Source organism: Gorilla gorilla, chromosome 15 (assembly GCF_029281585.2).
Source record: "Gorilla gorilla gorilla isolate KB3781 chromosome 15, NHGRI_mGorGor1-v2.1_pri, whole genome shotgun sequence".
Lineage (NCBI taxonomy): Eukaryota > Metazoa > Chordata > Mammalia > Primates > Hominidae > Gorilla > Gorilla gorilla.
The window spans coordinates 77,063,597-77,084,603 of record NC_073239.2 but is presented as its reverse complement, the minus strand read 5'-3'; the positions used below and the strand labels follow the sequence as shown (position 1 = coordinate 77,084,603).

The following is a 21,007-nucleotide window of genomic DNA, read 5'->3' as shown; positions in this document are numbered from 1 at the left end:
CTTTGGGAGGCTGAGGCGGGCGGAGCATGAGGTCAGGAGTTCGAGACCAGCCTGGCCAACATGGTGAAACTCCGTCTCTACTAAAAATACAAAAATTAGCCGGCGTGGTGGCACGTGCCTTTAATCCCAGCTACTCAGGAGGCTGAGCCAGGAGAATCGCTTGAACCCGGGAGGCGGAGGTTGCAGTGAGCTGAGATCGTGCCACTGCACCCCAGCCTGGGTGACAGAGTGAGATTCCATCTCGGAAAAAAAAAAAGCTGATAATTACAAAGTACTTTTAATGACATAAGAAAATATTTCTACATGACAAAGATACAAAGGTGTACAGCTAGCAAATCTCAATCATGTAAATTAAATCATAAGTCTGAGATGTAAACTCAGAGTAATACAAAATCCTATCTTAGTAACTGTACTATATTACCTCCAAAAAAAGAATAACATACAAATCTCTTGAATTCATTAACTGAAAATTGGTCCAAAAAGTTTATCCTTTAACATTGTTAGAGTGAACTGGTCCACATACTAAATAAATGGAATACTAATAACAACTTAACTGGTACATTTCATATAATTTGAATGATTTCTAAGGAGACTACATTATTATAAATCTAGGGGGCTCCTACTGATTTCATTGGAAATTAAGTAAGAATTAGAGGAAACTGATCTCTCAACTGATGTGGATTCATTGTTAATCCCCCTTACATGTATCTGTAAAACGTTCCTAAGCAAGAAGAGAATGAAAATAAAATTCAGATTGTATTATAAAAATTTTCTTCCATCTCCTTCTGACTTTAGTTCATATACCTTAAGACACTAGTAACTGGTAGTCCTGTTGGGTAAATCATTTTTCAGAAGCAGTAAATTCAGTTGAAAGAAATACATAATGAGTCAGATACATGCTTTAGTAGTCATATGCAGATTACCCTAACATTGCTCTTCCTGTGAATATTCACAGGATGAATGGGATGAACCCTGCTCCTTTCACATATATTAAAAGGATATTTGAAAAGGAAGGAAAATATTTTATTAAAAGTTTTTTAAAGTTTATGAATTGAAGTCTATGAAAACAAACTACTTGATACAAAAACATTCAGATATTAGATGTTAAAATAAATCAGCACATTTGAAAATACTATAAATTATATTTCAAACAAATATATACACATTATGTTAACCTTCAACAGGATCCATTATCACTACTTAGAACACTGATATGTTTATCTTTTAAGTATGTAAAAATTACATAGCTGTTAACTTTGTATGGCAATTCACCTATAACACATTTAAGAAAGCATTACAAAATTCATTATATAATAATTCTACAAAAGTTTTCTCATATTTACCAAAGCCTACTAAAGTCCAGAGGGCACAAATATTGGCCAAATAGTTCTTTTATCTTAGACATAAAGATGTTTTTGCTGTTTTTTAGAACCATTAAGATGGCTAAGAGAACCAACTTTATGGAGCTTAGCTGTTCTCAGGCATCTGAATGGAGGTGTGGAGAAGTCCTCAAGTTACAAGAATCACAGTTACTTTTTTAGGATGAAAAAATAAAAACATTGCATTTGATGACATTACAGTCAAAATGAGCTCTAATACAAATGTATATGGAGAGGTTCTGAAGAATAAATCGGATATCCCAGGGGAGGTTCTGCTGCTTGTACCGTAAGATTTCTTAAAAGTAGTGGATGAGCTTGTATACTATAACGTTCTTCATCATCGTTTGTGGCATAAAGTAATTCCCATGAAAGATTGGCCCATTGACCTCTAACAGCTTCAGGATTTAACTTTCCCACTTGGATCAATAATTCTTGAAGGCTAAGTACTCTCCCAGTGTAAATTCCCTTTAAAGTAAAAAGGGTAGGAGGAGGAGAAAAAGAAAAGAGATTACATTTAGGTCTTTATATTTTATTCATAAACTTAGAGAAAAATTGCATTGTAATTAGGCAAACTTTTCCCAAGTTCAAAAAACAGAAAGTAGTGTTTAAAAATGTACACAAGTTGCCTGTATTCAGAATCAAGAATTACCTCTACTTCCTTGGTTCTTTAAATAAAAGTTTCCTGGCAGCCATCTCAATCACCATTAGGCAAAATCTTAGTCACTTCTCTTTGTCTGCCTTTTCTGATCTGTTGCCTCAGCGATGCATAGTCATAAATACTATTTGGTGGTGAATGATACAATAGGCTCTTTTTAAAGAAACAGCTTTGTTGAGATACAATTCACATTCCATATAATTCACATTTACTTACTATATGCAATTCAGTGGTTTTTATTATAGTCACAGATACGTGCAACCATCACCACAGTTAAGTTTTAAAACATCATAACCTCAAGAAGCATCCTTGTACTCTTTAGTTATCACCATCCTATCTCCTCACTGACCATTCCCTAAGCAACTACTAACATACTTTCTATCTTTATAGACTGGCCTGTTCTGTAAATTTCACTTGAAATGAATCATATAATATGTGGTCTTTTGTGACCAATTTCTTTCACTTAGCATATTTTCAAGGTTCATCTATGTTGTAGCATGTATCAGTACCTTATTCCTTTTTATGGCAGAATAATATTCCATCATATGGATATACTAAAATTTGTTTTCAGCAATTGATGTACAGTTGGTTTGTTTCCACCTTATAGCAATTAAGAATAATGTTGCTATAAACATTCATGTACAAGGTTTCATGTGGATTTATGTTTTTATTTCTCTTAGGTATACATACTTAGAGATAGAACTGCTAGGTCATATGTTAACTCTATGCTTAACTATTTGAGAAACTGCCAGAATGTTTTCCAAAGTGGCTGTACCATTTTACATTCCCAAGAGCAGAAGAGGGTTCCAATTTCTCCACATCTTGTTAACACTTATTTTCAGACCTTTTGATTTTAGCCATCCTGTGTGTGTGAACTGTTATTTTATTGTAGTTTTGATTTGCACTTCCCTGATGACTAATTATACGGAGCACTTCTCATGTACTTATTGGCAACTTCTACATCCTCTTTAAAGAAATGTCTATATAGATCCTTTGTCCACATTAAAATCTATTTATCTTTTTATTATAGAGTTGTAAGTTTTTTTTTATATATTCTAGTAACAGTCCCTTATCAGATATGGGCAAATATTTTTCCCATTCTGTGAGTTGTCTTTTTACTTTTTTGATGGTGTCCTTTGAGGAACAGAAGTTTTTACTTTTGATGAAGTCATATTTATCTATTTTTCTTTTGTTTCTCATGCTTTTGGTGTCATATCTAAGAATCTATTGCCAAGTTTAAGGTCATGAAGATTTACCCTTATGTTTCCTTCTAAGATTTTTATGGCTCTTATGTTTAGGTCTTTGATGTATTTTTGAGTTATTTTAAAAATACGGTATGTAAAGTAAGGTCTGTAGTGGGTTAAATAGCATCTATTTGAAGTTACCTGTGAATGTGACCTTATTTGGAATGGGTACTTTGCAGATGTAATTAAAGATTTAGAGATGAGATCATCCTGGATTTAGGTGGGTCCTAAAGCCAGTGACTGACATCCTTATAAAAGAAAGTAGTGGTAGAATTGACACATTGAGAGTATAGAGAATAAGGCCATGTAAATATGGAGACAGAGACTGGAGTTACTCAGCCATAGCCAAACAATGTTAAGGGGCACCAGAAGCTGGAAGAGGCCAGGAGAGATTCTTTCCTAGGGCCGTTAGAGGAAGCGTGGCTCTACTGGCACCTTGGCTTCAGCCTTCTAACCTTTAGAACTACGAGAGAATAAATTTCCGTTTTTTAAAAAGTCACCCAGTTTGTGGTAATAATTGTTGCAGCAGCCCTGGGAAACTAATACTAGTAATCCAACATTATTCTTTTGAATGTTGCTATCAGAAGATGATTTCCCCAGTGAATGGTCTTGGCATCCTTGTTGAAAATTAGCTGGCTAAAGACCCATGGGTTTATTTCTGGATCCTCAATTCAATTCCACTGATTTATATGTCTATCATTATGCCAGTACCATACTGTTTTGATTATTGTTTCACGTAAGTTTTGAAACTTGGAAGTATGAGTCGGCCAATTTTCTTTTTCAAGATTGTTCTGGCTATTCAGGGTCTCTTGAAATTCCATATAAATTTTAGAAAATCAACTTGTCAGTTTCCACAAAGAAGCCAACTGGAATTCTGAAAAGGACTGTGTTGAATCTGTAGATATATTTGGAGAGTACTGCCATCTTAACAATATTATTTTGATTTATGAACACTGGATGTTTATTTATTTAGATAGTTTTCTCTTTTAACAATGTTTTGTAGTTTTCAGAGTGTAAGCTTTGTACTACTACTGTTCAATTTTTCCTAAGTATTTTATTCTTTTTGATGCTATTTTAAGTGGGATTTCCTTAACTTCATTTTTGGTTTGTTCATTGCTAGTGTATAGAAATTCACCAGATTTTTGTATGTTGATCTTATATCTTGCAACCATCCTGAATTTGTTAATCAGTTCTAAGCTTTTTAGTTGATTCCTTAGATATTCTATACATTAAGATCATGTCATCTGTGAATAGAGATAATTTTACTTCTTCCTAATCCGAATGCCTTTTATTTCTTTTTCTTGCCTAATTACTCTGGTGTCTTAGCTCAGGCTGCTATAACTAAATACCATAGACTAGGTGACTTAAAGAAGAGACATTTATTTCTCATAGTTCTAGAGGCTGGGAAGTCCAAGATCGGGGTGGTTTCATGGCTGGGTTCTGATGAGGGCTATCCTCCTAGCTCATGGATAGCCATCTTCTTATTCTGTTCTACAGCAGAAAGACAGGAAGCTGTGGGTGTCTCTCCCTCTTCCTATAAGGGCACTAATCCCATCATGGGGCTCCATGCTCACGATCTCATCTAAGCCTAATTACCTCCCAAAGGCCCCACCTCCTACTACCATCAGGCTGGTCTCAAACTCCTGACTTCAGGTGATCCGCCTGCCTTGGCCTCCCAAAGTGCTGGGATTACAGGTGTGAACCACGGCACCGAGCCTTATGTTAACCTTAAAAAAAAATGCTATTTCTCTTTCTTCCTGTAGATTCAAGAATCCAGAAATGAATTATCTGGATTCATTTCCTTTATGCAGTACAGCTTTGCCCCTACTGGCTTCCTTTGTGCAATTATTAGCAAATTACATTCCTATATGTTATAGACCCAACAATACACGAATACATATTGTTTTATAGAATTGCTTTTCAAATGAGTTAAGAGAATAAATACGCCTTTTTACTGTTTTTTATAATTACACAGTTACCTTTATTGGTGCTCTTTGTTTTTGTGTGTGAATTTGAATTATTGTGTGTGGTCACTTACTTTCAGCCTGAAGAACTCTAGTATTTCTTGTGAGGTGGGTCTGGTAGCAACAAATTCTGTTTTTGTTTATCTGGGAATTTATTTTGCTTTCATTTTTGAAAGATCACTTTGCTAGATATAGGGTCCTTGGTTAACCTTTCCGTTTTGGGGTTTTCTTTAGGGGGCACTTTGAATATGTCATTCCATGCTTCTGGCCTCCATTGCTTCTGATGACAAAAATCAGAATTTTACATGACTTTCCTTAAAATGTACAAGTAGTTTTTACTTGGTGCTTTCAAGGTTTTCTCCTGGTCTTTGGATTTCCACATTTTTACTATGATGTATTTGCCTGCGGATCTCTTTGCATTTATTCTAAAGTTCACTGAAGTTCCCGGATGTGTGGATTAATGTTTTACAATAAATTTAAGAAGTTTCAGCCATTATTTCATCAAATAATTTTTTTTCTCCCTTCCCTCTCTCTCCTCTCCTTCCGATACTAAGTGTATGTTGGAGGAGTTAATGGTGTCCCACGTTTCTCTGAAGCTCTCTTCCTTTTTATTCATTCTTTTCTCTTCTTTGGATTGCATAATCTCTATTGATCTAGAATCTTCAAGTTCACTAATTCTTTCTTCTGCTAGTTTAAATCTACTGTTGAGCCCCTCTAGTGGAATTTTTCATTTGGTTCTTTTTTATAATTTCTATCTCTACATACATTCTCTATTTGATGTGATTGTCACTATACTGTCCTTTATTTCTTCAACCATGATTTCCTTTGGTTCTATGAACATATTTATAATGACTACTATGAAATCTTTTATTAAATCTGACATCTGTTCCCTCTTACAGGCAAGCCTGGTTGTCTGCTTTTTTCCCCCGATATATGGGTTAGACTTTCCCATTTCTTTGCATATCTCAACTTTTTGTTGAAAATTGGATATTCCAGGTAACACTGTAGAAATTCCGGGTGCTGGTCCTCTTCATTCCTAACTCCAGGGCTTGTTATTATTATGTACTTGTTTGTTTAGTGACTGGCGGGCTTATTGTAGTGAAGTCAATCCCTATCTGCTCCCTACCATCTCCTGCCCAGTTTGAAGTCTCAGATATGGCCTCTCATAGAGTACAGCCAAACTGTGAATGCACACAGTTACCTTGGGATGGTTTTGGCAGGGCTATCTTGTCTGTTAAGTGTTCATACCCAGCTATTAAGCTCCACCGATTGCCAGCTGGTTACTCTATGTTTTCAACAAAGACCTGGGGCATAAATTGCTCCACAGACTGATCCAATTAAACGTGAACCCCTTGAAAGGAATAGCTTTTGATGTGTTTGAGATTTGTTCTGATCCCAGGAAGGCTCTTTGCTCTTTCTTCCCCTGAAAAAAATCTAGCCAGTTTACAGTTTAGCTTAATGAACCTACCAGTCTCCTAAACATTAGTTTGCACCACAACCTCCACCATTTATGTTGTTTTCTTTTTTTGACACTATCATAAAACAGCAAGTCCTCCATTGTTTTCAAGAACATTTTGGGCTTTAATGTGTCTACACTCTGTTGCAGATAAATCAGTTCCTCTTGGAAGAAGAGATTCAGAGCTTTTGTTGTTGTTAATAATAATTTGCTTCTCCCACTGGGCAAAATCTCTGAGCCAGAGTTCTGGGCGATAGCATGCTTCTCTCTTGAGCGACACTTCTGCTTTAGGAGATAAGCATTTGGTGGAGGGAAGGAGTAGCCTCAGGTCTCTCTAGCTTGCCTCTCCCAGCATAGGACCTCCACATTATGAGTGGGCAAGAGTGATCAAGGCCCCAGTATTTTCAGTGGCATCACACCCAAGATAAAGTCTCCATCCCGTAAGTGTGGTTGGCCAGAAGGGAATCTTTACTTGGACATCACATGCCTGGAATCCAGCCTCAGCAACAGGTAGCTGGGACAGTATTAAAAATGTTGAACTCCTGCCCTTCCTAGGAAACAGTCCTCCAACTGGGAGCTGATAGAGAAGAGAGCCTACGTTCTGGGTTGTACCAGTCTGAGGGGAGATTCCATCTTGCTGAGGTTCAGGTAGGGTAGGTCTTGGTTCAAATACTGCAGTCTCTTGCTATTCTCACTGCGTTTTAGCAGATTTCTTTGAATAAATGTGTGTTCATTTGCTGTATGCCCTTAGGAGACTTTCTAAGACTTTAAATGGTTATTTAAAAAAAAAATTTTTCATCAGTTTCACTGGAGAGTGCATTTGCAGAGCTCCTCAAACCATAATGCCAGACAGACAAAACCATGATAAGCTCATAACATTGAATCTTTCACGTTGTGTACACTTGACAACATTTTAAGTGCAATAAGAACAAGTACTAAATCTTAAAGAGTCATCCCCTATTTTAAGTCTCTGGATTTTCACAGGTTAGGTTTGCTTCAATACAGTATAAATGTCAGCAAAATACTTTGCCACTTACAGATAAATTTTTCTAGGAGTCAAATCCAAGTGATGATTCATACACTTGAACAGAGGAATACAATCCATTTAATCAAATATGTTATAGCATACTACACATACTTAGCTCTCTTACAGGTCAGGCATTGCACTATGGCTACACAACATTTTTAATTGGCTCCTCTTCAGTTGGCAAAAGTAGAGAAATCAGCTATTCTAGAGTTCATCTAGCTTAGCCATAAAGTCATCATTACAAATGCCTTAAAACTATAATTAATATATCACAGCTATAACGTTATATCATTTATCACTTAGTTCAAATACTTTATAACTTATATCCATTCTTTAAGGTTAGTATATATAAGTTTAAAAATTTTTTAACCTTACCATATTAGAATCATACCCCAGAGAAAACAAGTATGGCTTTTCTTGTAAAATTGCTTCCTTCCACTTTTCATCAGATACCAAACCAATGTACCAGTCACGTTCATATTCTTCAAGGTACTTAATCAGTTCTCTAAAGTCTTCTATTGGACCTAAACTTGCTTTATCAATCATTAGTTTCAGAGTATACCTAAAAAAAATGGAGAACCGAAGAATTTTAGAATATTTGCTGTCAACTTTAAAGATCAAATAGATTTTGTTAAATCAATATTTTAAGACATTGAACTGAAATCATATCTATTTCAGACAAAAAGTGGAGGAAGAAATGATGCAGTTAAGGTGAAGAAATCAGAAAGCCATAAAAAAACCAGGTTTTCCATATAAACAAAACCAAAGGAAGCACAAATTAAAGTGTACCCTTGATACAATCACACTACACATGAAACATTTTTTTCATTTTGAAGAAAGTAAATTTTAAAAAACTAGAAACGAATAACTGTCTTCTTGTACGTGATTTAGAAAAATCAGTATTTTTCCACCAATGTTGTAACTTACATATGATCAAAATGGATTACCTGAATGCTTTCACTGCTAGTTGAAACAGTTCTGGCTTTTCTGTGAGCCAGTCCAAAGCAACAGACCAAGGCAAAACACCACTGTAAACTCTCAATATATGACCAGGACTAGGAGCCATATTGTCTATTCCAAATAAACTAAAATAACAAGTCATGACTGTATGAACATAAAAGTCTTTTAAAACTTTGTCCTTGGCAATTTCTTCCAGTACATTTGAGGCCTTCTCTTCTGAATGATAACATTCCAACTGCCTTAGAACAAATTGGTACCAGTCTTCTGGAAATAACGAGCTCATCTCCTTCATTTTGGAACTGGGCATACAGGTAGTCCTCCACTCTGCGGGTAAGCATACTAAGTGAGAATGTGAACAACTGAACTCCATGAGAGGAATATATGGCATGTCCTCTTGTTTTCCTTTGTCAACAGCAGGGTATCCTAATAGAACTGCTTTGTAAAGATCGTTTTCAGGAACAGTGCCTGTAGAATGATCACCAACCCTCTGTGATTCTACTGATCCTGGAATAAACAAATTTGTACCTGGCAAATCTTTCAACTGATGTTCTTCTTCTATTACTTTTTTGATAGTTGGCTCATCATCAAAAATATTATCATCAGACCAGTCATTAAAAGTTTCTGAATTTAAACTATCTATGTCTTCTGGGGATTTGGGAGGTGGCGAAGTGTTCAAAGCAGGCAAGATTAGAGGTGCTTTCCCTTTATTTTCAGCGTTGTGAACATTCTCTTTCATGCCAGGCCTTTTGGAGCAGTATTGAACAAGTATCCACACAAGTACTTTAATGAGGTCACCTTTAAATTCTTTTAAGTTTTCATGAGAATCAATTATGCCTGATAGAACATTCCTGGCATCAGAATACAATTTCACAGGCAAAACAGTACAGGGTGTCAAGACATTTCCAAAGTGTTCATTAAGGGAACATACTCTTGTGTATTCTTGCTCAAAAGCGTCTTCAAAAACTTCATCAACTCTGCGAGCTTCTGCAGTATGACAGGATGTTTCCTGCAATTCTAACCCCTAAAGAAGAAATAAAAAGTACTTGAGTTTATAATCATTTATTACATAATATACAGCAACTAGTCATGTAAATGCCCATAGATTCTCATCACAAAAATATGGAAAATGACAAAAACAATTTCTTTAACTCAAGAGCAACATCCTGACTTAAAGTTAATGGCACTTAACACATTTGATTCTGGATAGAGATTAAAAATAACGCTACTATTATTTTTTAAAATATTATGGAAATTCTACCAGAAATTGGGCAAATTTATTAGTTATGAATATAATTTTAAAAGACTATAATCATAGTTAAGAGTGAGCCACACAATAAAAACTTTTAAATTATAATCCTGGAGGAGAAAAAAAGCAAAATTAGAATTATACAGTATATACAGTAGTAGTATATGCTTTTCATCCCACTTTATGAGACTAATAGCATTATTCAGTGTATGGATGTGCCAGAATTTATCAGTCTCCTGTTCCAGATTTATAACATCAGAATGCAGATTTACTTCTTTGATTACTTTGGTTACTGCTATGTCAGTAGTGCCTAAAACAGTATCTGGTACACAGTGGGTATGCAACAAATATATGCTGAGTGAATGAATATCATCAATATATCCTTACATAAATTTTAAACACCTTTTGATTACCTCCTTAGAAGGAATCACTTGAAAAGGATGTATCAGGTCACTATTTACTATTATAATTGCTACTGCTTATTTAAATATTTAAATATTGTTTATATATTTTTACAAAGCTGTCAGTGCCTTCAGAACTTGTTTTTAAGTCACAGCTCCACCAGGTGCTGGCAACAACTTGAGCAGGTCACCTACCCTCTCTGAGATTCCTTTTTCCTCTGTTTCAAAGGAAAATAATCCTAGTGTATATGGTTGTGAAGGTTGCATGTTTTGTAAATTTTAAAGTATTAATATAATTGTTAATAGATGGCATGGCCTAACCCAGCTTGTGTCAAAAAAAGACAGACAGAAAAAAAGAGTACCACCAAAAAGTGTATTTTTAAACCACATATGTCACAGAGCACAAAGGATCAATCAACATTATTAGGTATTATTAAACCATATCATTTTTAAATAGAATAAAATTAAGTAATCAAAATGTCCTCAATATTTTTTGTCTTCTGGTATGGGTTAGACTAGAGCAGAGGTTCTCAATCTGTAGGTAAGTCAGCATCACTCGGAGCGCTGTTTGAAATACAGATTGCTGATCCCACCCCTAGAGTTTCTAACTTAGTAGGTTCAGGGTAGGGCCCAAGAATTTCCACTTCTAACAAGTTCTCAGGAAATATTACTAATACTAGTCAGGGCACTGCATTTTGAGAACCACTGGACTAAAGAGACAGCTTTTTAGTCACTAGCGATTTTATCCAATCTGTGCTAGTACAAAAAATTCACTTACTATTCATTATATAAAACAAAACAAAACAAAACATTTGTTAAAGGCCTATTCTGTGCCAGGCACTGTTTCAGGGGCTTAGGATGTATTCCCGAATAAAAACAAGAGATCCCTGTGCTTGTGATACTACTTATAAAGTGAGGGACATGGGTAATCACCAGTAAAACTAATAAGTAAATTACATAGTTTGTGAGAAGGTATAAGTACTATAAAAATAAGGAAAAAGTAAAGCAAGGCAAGGGGGTTGGGAGTGCTGGGATAACAGTGGGAGTGTAATTTTAAATATGATGGCCATAGGAAATCTCACTGACGAGGTGACATTTGAGCAAAGACCTGAAAGTGGTGAGGGAGGGAGTTAGATGATTATATGAAAGTAGAGTGTTTCAGGCAGAGGGAATAGCCAGGAGGCTGGAATAGAGTGAGAGGGTTAAAGCAATAAAGGCCAAAGAGGGAATAGGAAGCCTGGCCATTTAGAGCCTGGCTTTTACTCTAAATGAAAGAAGAGATCCACTGCAGGGTTTTGACTACAGAAGTGACATGGTTTGACTTAGATTTTAAAGATCATTCTGGCTGACAGTATACTGTAGGGGCACATAGGTGGAAGCAGGATGACCAATTAGGAGGCTATTTCGATTATCCAGGTAAGGGATCTAGGTGGCTGGGACCAAGGTGGTAAAAAGAGATGGGATACAGAATATGGTTTATAGGTGGAGCCCATAGGATTTCTTGTCAGACTGGGCGTGGGAGTATACAAGTAAAAAAGGAGTCAAACATGACTCTAGAATTTTTGGCCTGAACAACCAGAAGGACAGATTTGTCAGCAAGGACTACTAGGCTCTGGGACACCCTTGTGTTAAAAGGTCAAAGAAAAGAGAAGGAACCACAAAGTAGAGAAGCAACCCATGAAACAAGTGAAAAGAAGAGAATAGCTGTGTAAAATGCTGCTGATGGTTCGAATAAGACTGGTTCTGAGAGTTGATCACTGGACTTAGCAATGTGCCAGTCACTAGAGACCTTGACAAGAGCAGGTTGGGTGGAGTAGTAGGGTCAAAAACCTAGAGTAAGTTGAAGATAGAATGAAAGAAATTAAATTGGAGATACAATTATAAGCAGCTCTAATAAGGCCATTTTGCTCTTCAAGGAAGGAGACAAATAGGGTATAGCAGGTAGGGGCAGTAGGATTAGAAGACAGTTTTTATTAAGTTGAGAATGCTTAAATGATATAGGAGTTTAAAAAAACATTACTGATTCACACTTTTGAGATGCTCAACTTGACAGAGATAACAAGAATAGGACTGGAAGAAAAGGAAGCAGGTATATTTTGCTACCATGCTCTATTATACAATTAACATTAGTCCACCTATCAACATGTGCTTATTGAAATATACTTTAAAAATCCCTAGGTGTTTTCACAGGTAATTGAAAAGATATTCTTCTTTCAAATTGAGTGTTTGATGTGAACATAACAGGTAAAATTTTACACACGAACTATAAAAATACTAGAGATGTTTTAAATGCACACTGACCTTAATGTTAATAGAGCAGTAAGTATAGCCACATTCCAGAATCATTATCCATATTAAACGATCCTGAAATCGGCCCAAGTAATGAGATCCAGGTAGGAGGAGACCTACAACAAATTAGGAAAAAAAAAAAAAAAAAAAAAAAAGAAAATCATTTTCAAACTTCTTTTATTTTGCCATGTGAATCTTCAAAACTAAAAAGACATCTAGAACTGATTCACGACTCCTACCCTCTCATTAGGTCAAGAACAGAAATAACTATTCACTGCGTATCAGGAGGCATTAAATTAACTCTTTACAAGAGCAGTTGGAACAGATAATCTACAGGTGATACTACATAAAAACTCAAGGATTTTCCAGAAAAACAAATTAGAAGTTGTTGTATACAATCTTAAATACATGTTAATTATATTAGGAAAAGTATTGAGTTTATAAAAGTCAGCTTGACAGTCATGACTTAAAATATTTTTGGCATTTTTATACATGGATATAAACATATAAAAAGTGTTCTGTGGTTTAAAAATGTACATAAAATGCTACACACCGTACAAATACTTTTTAAATTTAGTTTTTCTCTAAATACTTTTATTAATGAGATTTGCCCACATCTATGGCAAACAGCTAAAATTTATTATAACTGCTGTCGAAAATACATTGTATCAATTTAACTGAATTTGAGTATTCATTTCCTTATTGATAAACTTTTCAGATGTTTCCAACTTTTCACTATTGTAAATAATGTTGCAGAAATTATGTTTGTGCAAGTCGGCTTGTACAATATGTGGTTCAGAACAGTGTTAACATACCAGAACCAACTACTATCCTTCAAAAGGTCTGCTTATATGGTTGGTCCTTGCCTGGCATCTGGGAACCCCCTACCTGATAAGACTCTCGTATTGTGTCTAACTGTACAAACAATATAGTATATACTGAACATCTGCTCTCCTTTTGGGATTCTGGAGTATTGGTATGTGCTAGGCAGACAGCGCCTGCATGACCAGCCTGCAGTAAAAGCCCTGGGCATTGAGTCTCAAATGAGTTTCTCTGGCAGTCAACATATCACACATCACAACTTGTTGCCAGGGCATTAAGCACATTCTGTGCAACTCTGCGCAACTCCTGGAGACTTGCACCTGGTCTCTTTTACTCCTTATGATTTTTCCCTTTGCTGATTTTGCTCTGCATCCTTTTGGTGTAATAAATCTTAGCTGTCAGTCCTCCTAGTGAACCATCAAACCTGGGGTAGTCTTGAGGACCCCCCAAAACACATGTACTAGAATTTCTCTAGAACTGGAATCACTAAACCATGGAATCTAAAATTGGAATCCCTGAGCCACGGGATATATACATCTTTATTACAGACTACCATTTAACTCTTCAAAGTGGTTGTACAAATTTACATTTCCTTCCAGAAAGGTCTGGAAGTCCTTGTTCCCCATGCCCTAGCCAATACTTGGTAGTGTCAAATTGTTTACATTTTTGCCACTCTGATGTATGTGAAATATTATTTCATTGCTTTTTTCCCCACCAGAAAATACTTTATAACACAGTTCTTAGTTGAGTATAATTGGTTTGATAATAAAGTATAATTTTTATCTAATTACTATTTCTGATGGGAGTTTAACCCCACAGGTGTTTTAAAAAATAAAACAGCATTACATAATGAAAATTAATTAACACTGGATAAAAGTATTGTAAGTATAGACTATTTTCTATAAGACAAATGACTATTCATAAAACATCTGTAGTACAAAGATAAAATATTTTTTTCTCATAAATCATCTCACATAATAATTAGAAAAGTTCAACCTGAAGTAAGCATTTTATTAAAATTCTAATCTTAAATTGTTACTCTGCCTAGAATGAGTTTGTCAGAAAGTTATCTGCCATTTTAAAAACAAGTTTCAGGGGTTAAAGCACATGGCAGGAGATGACACACTAGTGTCATCAACTTATACCTTATCTAAAACCAACCTTGAGAAGTACAATACAGTTAAAATTTACAGTTAGTGTTTGACAAAAGCATTAAAACTCATAACATTAGTTTACTGTCATCAAAAACCTATTATCTTGCTAATAACTGAATAGCATTTCATTTTGGGAGGCTACCTTACCTACTGATCACTGACCGAAGTTTTTTATGTTATCTTGTCCAGACTGCTTAAGTCTCTGTAACTCATAAAGTATGAACAAAACTCCATCTGCTCCTCAAGCTGATATTATGTAAAGCTAGTTTTCACTAAACTTTATGAATGTATGCTACTGCATTTACTTGACATGAACTCATTATAAATTCATGAAAATCTTCGGGGAAAGGTGTTTCCATGTTTCGATGGTGCATTGTAATCTGAATTTATTCAAGAAAATGTATTTAAAAAATTATAAAATCACCTTAATAAAAATTTCCCTGAGTATTTTTATTTTGTAACTTAATTTAGATGAAAACAAGGAGCAGGAGATAAACTTCTAATTTCATATTTAGTCTTTCTGCCTACACATCAAATTGTTATGGTTGTTATGCTATCTTATGGTTGGATAAAAAGATTGTTTTCCTGTTTGTTATTTTTTTGTACTTTAAATACATTAGTGAGAAATTCTTGAGCACAACCCATTTACTTACCTAAACTTCCAGCTGCCATTGCAGTCTGCAGTACAGCAGTCAACCTGGGCACCATTTGGTAGTAGTACACTGTATCTGCACACACACAGGCTGTGGTGCCTGCTGCTCCTGGCCAACTCTGAATAGGTCGGGGAAACCCCACCAAGAACACAGGAAGGGTGAAAAGAGGGAGTAAGGGAGAAGAAAGTAGTGTAGAAAAAACTATGATGACCAACACGAATGGAGAAAAGACAATGTTGAGTATACATAAAGTGGCAGTTGTTTTTCGACGTTGTTTTTTCTCTGTCCAGGATGTCAAAAGCACAGTCACGGCAAACTGCAATTTAGAGACGAACTGAATCAAACGATCACGTATGATACCAACCTGTAGAAATGTAAAAATTATTTTTATTTATCCTTAGAAGATTTTTCATGAATTTTCAAGATCATATAAGACTATACAGTAATTTTATTATTGCCCCAGTATTTTTGAAGAAATAAATCTTATTCGATTTTTTGTTAATTTTGTCCAACCTCATAATTAATAAACAAGACTATATTTTAAAGTTTGTTCTTAAAAAAAAAAAAACAGTAACACTAAAGAGAGCTGACAGTGTACTAACTATGCTTTAAGGCTGAACCACTGTAGGCCACGAATTAGATAATGCAGAAATTGACAAGTTCCTAGAAAGACACAAATTACTAAAACTGGCTCAAGAAGAAATAAAAAATCTGAATAACCTACAAAAAGTAAAGAGATTGAATAACTTAAAAACTACCCACAGAGACAAGCTGAGGCTCAGATGGCTTCAATACTACAAAATATTACATACCACAAAACATTTCGGATACATATTGAATACTACAGAACATTTACGAATAATCAATACCTATCCTTCAGCAACATCTACCAGAAAATAGAAGAGTATGGAACACTTCCTAACTCATTTTAGGGGACCAGGCAATGATATCACAAGGAAAGAAAACTAGATAAACACACCCCTCCGCCCGCCTCAGCCTCCCAAAGTGCTGGGATTAAAGGCGTGATCCACCGTGTCTGGCCAGAGAAGGATATGTTCTAAGAAATGTGTTCTGCAGTACCTTGAAGTATTAAACATGGAGTTCCTATATACAACCAGAAATTCCAGTCCTAGGTACGTATACCCAAGATAAATGAAAACATATGTTCACAAATAACGAGACTCATCATTGAGTGAATATTATAGAGCATACATACACAAACCTAGGTGGTATAGCCTACTACATACCTAGGCTGTATGTTATAATCTATTGCTCATAGGCTACAAACCTGTACTGAATGTTACAGTACTCAATACCATAGGCAACTGTAACACAATGTTAAGTATTTGTGTATCTAAACATTGAAATTGTACAGTAAAACTACATTATAAAAGATAAAAAATGGTATACCTGAATAGAGCACTTACTATGAATGGGACTTGCAGCACTAGAAGTTGCTCTAAGTGAGTGAGTGAGTGGTGAATGAATGTGAAGTCCTAGGACATTACTATACACTACTGTAGATTTTTAAAACACTGTACTCTTAGGTTACTCTAAATTTATTTTTAAAATATTTTTCATTCTTCAATAATAAATTAACTTCAGCTTACTATAACTTTTTTATTTTATAAACTTTTTTTACTTTTTGACTGTTTTGTAATGACACTTAGCTTAAAACACATTGTACAGCTGCTCAACATTTTTTCTTTATATCCCTATTCTATAAGTTTTTTTCTATTTAAAAATTTTTAACTTTTAAAACTTTTTTGTCAAAAATGAAGATACAAAAACACGTATCAGTCTAGGCCTGCAGAAGGTCAGATCATTAATATTACTGTCTTCCACCTTCACATCTTGTTCCACTGGAAAGTCTTCAGGGGCAATAACATACACGGAGTTGTCATCTCCTATGATAACAATGCCTTCTTCTGGAATACCTCCTGAAGGACCTGCCTGAGGCTGTTTTACAGTCAACTTTTTTTTTTTAATATGTAGGAATATACTCTAAAATAATAAAAAGCACAGTAAATACATAAACCAGTAGTTGCTTATTGTCAAGTACTGCATACTGTACACAATTGTATATGCTATACTTTTATATGACTGGCAGCCCAGTAGGTTTGTTTACACCAACATCACCACGAACACGTGAATAATGAGCTACCCTACAAGGGCTATACCACTAGCTGATAGGAATTTTTCATCTCCATTATAATCTTATGAAACCACCGTTGTATATGTGGTCTGTCATTGACTGAAACATCCTTATGCAGTGCATGACTGTACTGATACATGCTATAACATGAATGAACCTTGAAAACATAAAAGTGAAAGAGGCCAGATGCAAAAGATCACATGCTGCAGAATTCCATTCATGTGAAATATCTAAAATATGCAAATCCATAAAGACAGAAAGTAGATTAGTAGCTGCTGGGACTACAGTGGGTACTAGGCAGGATGGAGAGGGGGAATGGGAAATAACAGTTGAGGTTTCTTTTTGGGATGTTGAAAATGTTCTAAAATTAGATTGTGGTGATGACTACAAAACTGAATATACACCACTAAATGGATAAATATTATAGTATGTAAAATATATTTCAGTAAAGCTGTTAAAAGACACATTTACCAGTAAGAGTCTGATTCCTGTATCCAGGCTTCTGTTCCACCATATGTCTGTACTGGAGATCAAGTGTACTGTTGATACAATGACTGTCTCCAATAAAGCATTTTCTGTATTCTGCCATACCTGCAGTATACAAATTATCCATTTTTATCAGGTAGAATTAGATAATCTAAGCAAACTATTAAACAAAATTACAATAAAACTTAGCAATAGGAAAATACTACTAAACACATATTAGGATTACCATTCTAAAGGCTCTTGTGAATCCAATACAGACAGACACTGAGTGGAGCCCTTGTAAGGAACTGTCCAATGAAAGAAATGCTATCATGGCAAAAGGTGATACTAAAACAAAACAAAAAGAGAGAAATTTAATTAAGGCAAAATAGCTCCTTCTACCATATTTTATTCTGGCAAATATACATTTTTTATGAGCACATTTAAGCAATGAACTAAAAAGCCAATAAACAAAAAACCATAACATAAAAGAACAAACACTTGTATATGGCATAATACCACACAAATATGGGAATTCAGTAATATTTCTGAATACTTCCAGGATATGATTTGTAACACAAGGTTAATAGACTTTATCTTCCTACCTAAAGTTAGCAAAATCCGTCTGACAATACCAATCTTCATGAGCCTAGTTTGCTTCTCAAAGAATACAGTCACAGTTTGCACATCCTTCGGATAAAAGGGATTTCGGAAAATTCCAATGATATATACGCTTTGAATTTCTCTAAGTATCCACAGTATTATAAGTAATATCATCAAACCATAGCCCACAATAGCCTGGGAACTGCTTTTAGAAATCTGTGAGAAGCCAGCAAAGTGATGAAGCAAACTAGTTTCTAAAAGAGCCAAGACTAATATAATGATGTAGAAAAGGCATTCCTTCCATGAAAAATGTTTTTCTGGACCACTGGGTAAATCCTTAGATTTGGTTCCAATTTTGTGACCCATATCACTTAAGTTCAGACTCAGCAAGAAACCAAATCCAGTCATGAAAAGAACCACACCAACAGTGCTTGGAATGAAATATGATGCTATAGCTGTTCCAGCAGACATGATGAACATTACTAATAACCTGTACAGAAAAAAAAAGAAAAAAATATTTACTTGAAAAGAAAAATGTTCTTTAAGAATGTTACATATAACATCAATATTTAAAAATAAATACCGTAAGTGGGTTGACATAGATGAGCCTCCAAGGCCGAACTCTAAAACCTGCTCCATTGCCCATAAGAAAAGTGCATCGGGTGGGGGCAGAGTCCCAAGTGCCCACAGAAAGGGTAAAAATACAAACAAGATGTGTAAAATCTGATTCATGTGTTCTAGAGCTGGCATATTTACCATAAACCTATATAAAAAAAAGAACATTTAAATCACATGAAATATATAGAAGAGGATCTTTTAAGAAAAAGCAAAGCAATACAGAATAACACACTCCCTTCCAAAAAAAAACCACACACACACAACACAGAAGTCTTAGTCCCAACTTACAAATGATCACTACATACAAATTGTGACAAGTGTCCTTCTACATCAGCAACTACCCCTATACAACTGTGTACAAGCTTAGCATTTAGAGAATATGTTAATTCAAATGTGCAAAGGAGCAGGAAGTAATTAAAAGCCATCACTGAGTAGTAAGAAAATTGAATACAGGAATTTGTAAAACTGAACAACTGAGGCCAGAGCAAAAACATTTCTCCCCTAAATGTCTAAACTACTACATTGGCTGAAATTCTACCAATGATTCTTCAGAGTTTTAAAATTTTATAATTTAAAATTTCAAGTAACTTTGGAAAGTCAAAGCCTTACTCACATTCATACATTAGCAGCTAAGAAAGAGGGAAAGCTCTTCTCTTCCTCTTTGTCTTGTACTGTCCCGCTCCCAGGACCCAGAATTTAACATTAGAACGGTTAATATCAGAAATGAGCAACTCAGGTTATGACTGTATCTCTGCAGCTTAACCTAAGAACTTAACTAGCATTTACAACACTTCCATTTTGTATAAGCAGTGGTATGAATCTGAGAACACAAACTTGCACATTACAATCTCCTCATAAAGTAGTGACTACTTCTACCTTAAGTGGAGAAACTCAACCTTGGCACAGCACTTAACAGTTAAATGTATCATCATCAAACTGCTTCAAAATAATTTAATTTTAAAGCACAGAGTACAAACATTATCAATATATTACAAATTTTTTAAAAATAATGCTAATAAACACTGTATCCAGAGACCAATAAGGTCAGAGTACTTCTGGGGTTCCAAAGATAACATTCAAAAGAGACAACTAAATCCCAAAACTTATAGCATAATTGTACTTGAATACCCAAACTACTGGAAATCCAAGTTGAGGAGAAAGACAATTTCTGGGGCCGGGCACAGTGGCTCACACCTGTAATCCCAGCACTTTGGGAGGCCAAGGCGGGCAGATCACCTGAGGTCAGGAGTTCGAGACCAGCCTGGCCAACATGGTGAAACCCCATCTCTACTAAAAATACAAAAATTAGCTGGGTGTGGTGGTGGGTGCCTGTAATCCCAGCTACTAGGGAGGCTGAGGCAGGAGAATCGCTTGAACCTTGGAGGCGGAGGTTCCAGTGAACCGAGATTGCGCGATTGCACTCCAGCCTGGGCAACAAGAGCGAAACTCCGTTTCAAAATAATAGTAGTAGTAATAATAATAAGACAATTTCTGAAATAATTATCCACTTAAGAATATGTTGACAGCCCCAAAGCAAATGTATAGCAATTACGGATATAATATAGTAACGGCATTTTATGTTTGCTCACATAGATGTCAGGACTATGCCAACTAATGTGCTCTGCCTCATAATGTATGCCCTTCAAATTTGTTTTGTTTTGGTTTTGTTTTTTTTTTTTTGAGACGGAGTCTCGCTCTGTCCCCAGGATGGAGTGCAGTGGCGCAGTCTCGGCTCACTGCAACGTCTGCCTCCCGGGTTCAAGCGATTCTCCTGCCTCAGCCCCCCAGTAGCTGGGACTACGGGCACACGCCACCATGCCCAGCTAATTTTTGTATTTTTAGTAGAGACGGGGTTTCACCATGTTGGCCAGGATGGTCTCGATGTCTTGACCTCGTTATCCGCCCGCCTCGGCCTC

General features: G+C 35.6%; 1 protein-coding gene across 4 annotated transcripts in view; it reads right to left on the bottom strand.

The window, feature by feature from the left end:
- Window positions 1-1,001: 1,001 nt before the first annotated feature.
- PCNX4 (pecanex 4) overlaps window positions 1,002-21,007 on the bottom strand; it is a 44,073-nt gene continuing 24,067 nt past the window's right edge. For 2 of the 4 annotated variants that reach the window (XM_019009927.4, XM_063697873.1), the window contains exons 3-11: window positions 19,057-19,236; window positions 18,476-18,963; window positions 18,118-18,218; window positions 17,877-17,996; window positions 15,251-15,614; window positions 12,634-12,737; window positions 8,673-9,706; window positions 8,101-8,287; window positions 1,002-1,844 (exon numbers count right to left, since the gene is read on the bottom strand). In XM_019009927.4, coding sequence (XP_018865472.2) covers window positions 1,593-1,844; window positions 8,101-8,287; window positions 8,673-9,706; window positions 12,634-12,737; window positions 15,251-15,614; window positions 17,877-17,996; window positions 18,118-18,218; window positions 18,476-18,963; window positions 19,057-19,236 — 2,830 coding nt within the window. In that variant the 3' untranslated portion in view covers window positions 1,002-1,592. Of the gene's footprint in view, window positions 1,845-2,028; window positions 2,159-8,100; window positions 8,288-8,672; window positions 9,707-12,633; window positions 12,738-15,250; window positions 15,615-17,876; window positions 17,997-18,117; window positions 18,219-18,475; window positions 18,964-19,056; window positions 19,237-19,704; window positions 20,301-21,007 lie in introns of those variants that run through there. The other 2 variants (XM_055361938.2, XR_008671493.2) reach the window with 2 other exon arrangements.